The sequence below is a fragment of the Limulus polyphemus genome, unplaced genomic scaffold (genome assembly GCF_000517525.1).
Source record: "Limulus polyphemus unplaced genomic scaffold, Limulus_polyphemus-2.1.2 Scaffold3, whole genome shotgun sequence".
Lineage (NCBI taxonomy): Eukaryota > Metazoa > Arthropoda > Merostomata > Xiphosura > Limulidae > Limulus > Limulus polyphemus.
Window position 1 is genome coordinate 91,436 of NW_013665613.1, and position 2,442 is coordinate 93,877.

At 30.4% G+C, this 2,442-nt stretch overlaps 1 protein-coding gene across 1 annotated transcript in view; it reads left to right on the top strand.

The window, feature by feature from the left end:
* The window catches only part of LOC106468109 (sarcoplasmic calcium-binding protein 1-like), a 55,797-nt gene that overhangs the window by 30,087 nt on the left and 23,268 nt on the right, over positions 1–2,442 (top strand). The window contains exon 4 of the mRNA XM_022397016.1: positions 1,117–1,230. Coding sequence (XP_022252724.1) covers positions 1,117–1,230 — 114 coding nt within the window. The remainder of the gene's footprint in view (positions 1–1,116; positions 1,231–2,442) is intronic.

Here is a 2,442-nt window from a genome sequence, read left to right on the forward strand (position 1 = left end):
CACAGAAAGCCCATTTTTGTAGCTTTGTGCTAACTCTCAATGCAATTAGACAATAAAGCAGATTTAATTTGGGTTGGTATTTTAATAATATTTGTAAAAAAGAAATATCCATTGTACATACTTAAATAATTTTTAAGAGTATAATATGAATTGAATATTATATAGCAAAGAACAGTATCACGTAAAGTGCAGTCAACTATCAAACCAGAACTAAATGAACAAAATTTCTTTGCAACATGTTCAATTGTAAGAACGTTTCTATTATTACCAATAATTACTGATTCCAAGATCTTAGCTGCAATGAACATATCAACGAAAAGAAGCGTAAGTAAACTAAGATTTAGAAAGAGAAGATGGATTTTGTTTCATGAATTTTATTCGAATATATAACACTATTAAATTTCAAACGATTTCAAGAAATTTTCACCATGCTCGTAACGTTCACAATTTATTTGAATATTAGTCGAAATAGTTTTTATTCGAAACCATGTATTTAAAAAAATAATTCTAGAAAGTATAAAACTACCCGAAAAATGTATTTACAATAACCGCCTTTAGAAAATACATTTAAGAACAAGGATAAGTAAGGATTGTTTTATAAGTGATTGTTATCAAAGAGTGTTTAACTATTGCATGACAATTAAATCATTAAATTGTTCATTATTTGTTCTGTTAAAATCTGATCAGGATCTATAAATTTTTGCTGATACTTTCTAGCAGTATTTTGACTTGGCCTTCTCTTTTAGAATATAATCCAAGATAGGCTGAAGTAATAGACATCAACGAAACTAAATATATGTTTTATATTTAGACGCAACACCGTATTGTATTTTTTGTTCATTGTAGTAAGACTTTGTTAAATCTGATTGATCATCAAACCAACGTTTTACCATAATTTGATATAGTTTGTACTTATAAAGAGTTTTTATGACATAACACAGACATAATCAATCATCTTCTAACTGATTACTTCTTTAATAACAATTAATAATGAAATTTCCAAAAGATTAGACCGTTGAAATAGCTCAAGTAAATCATGTAAATTATGTGTATAGTACGTTTTTCAGAATTAAAGTCATTGAACCTTTTCTTTTAATGTTTTCCTGCACCTAAAAGAAATATGCCATTCAGGAATGTAAAGGAGTCTACAACAAGGAGGTACATGATAAGAAAAAGCAGGTTATGATCAACTTGTGGAACGAGATAGCGGACATGGCTGACTTTAATAAGGTGCATATTACATTCAATGCCTACTTTATTTTTTTGTTGCGTTGGTTTCAGGTTTGGCTGTTAACGAAGATTAGTGTAAGCTGATGTATCGTAACTAGCTTATTTGTTAGCTTTACCAACGAATAATCAACGTCACCTATTTCAAATTGCATCGAACAGACATTTTTTAGATTTGGTATTATTATCGCTGACATCACATTATTTATTACTACTATAAATGCATTTGGCAGTTAAATAAGAAAAAAACATTACGAGCAATTAATATCCCAAACATGAAATTACACTGCATATGTGTTTTTTTGGTCCATTACTCTTAGTGGCATTATTACAAAATAAATGCACTTGTTAGATGACACAAATAGGATAACGGGCAGTTTGTTCTTGTCCCCCCCCCCCAAATAGTGCTCTTTGGAATCAGTTGCCGCTTTATTCACATATGTACATCGCAAATTTGATATCCTATAGAATTCAGAAAATTAATAAAAAATAACCCATAATATATTTATTGCTATTTTACTGTTACTTACTTCTCCATCATTTGTTTCTAGTGAAAGACAGAATTAGCACCAGCCCACATAACTACTTTCCAAAGTAGGCTAGGCGCCGCTGATGCAATAACTACAATACAAGTATTCTAGATTACTCAGATTGTATTCATTTAAAGACCATGGCTGTTGCAATGTATGCCGATAAAAGGAAAGACGCTAATAATAAACGTCTAATTGAATCGCTAGCTAGAACATAGCTAAGATTTAGAAGAACAGTTTTGATTTTTGTGAGTCTTTTGTTCTGCTTAATTAAACCATTAAATCTATTTAATTGAAACTTGTAAGATATGATAGCAAAATAGGTTATAAATATGGTTGCGAAAAAAAAAAGGTTTTGGCCGAAACCACAAGAAAAATATAAAAATAGCCTTGTAAAACTCTCTAGAATAGTTCATTTTTAAAAACAGTTATTCTACGCAAAAGTTGGATAAATGTGCATGATAAACTGTCAATGTTTGTTGTAATTTAAGCAAGAGTATGAGGTTTATCTGATTCTAATCTAATCTAATATACAGATATACTTATATAATATTGTGAATTTTTCTTTAACTAATTTTTTTGCCAGTAAAAAAATTCAGAGGCCCGGCATGGCCAGGTGGTTAGGGCGCTCGACTCGCAATCTGCGGGTTGCAGGTTCGAATCCCTGTCACACCAAACATGCTCG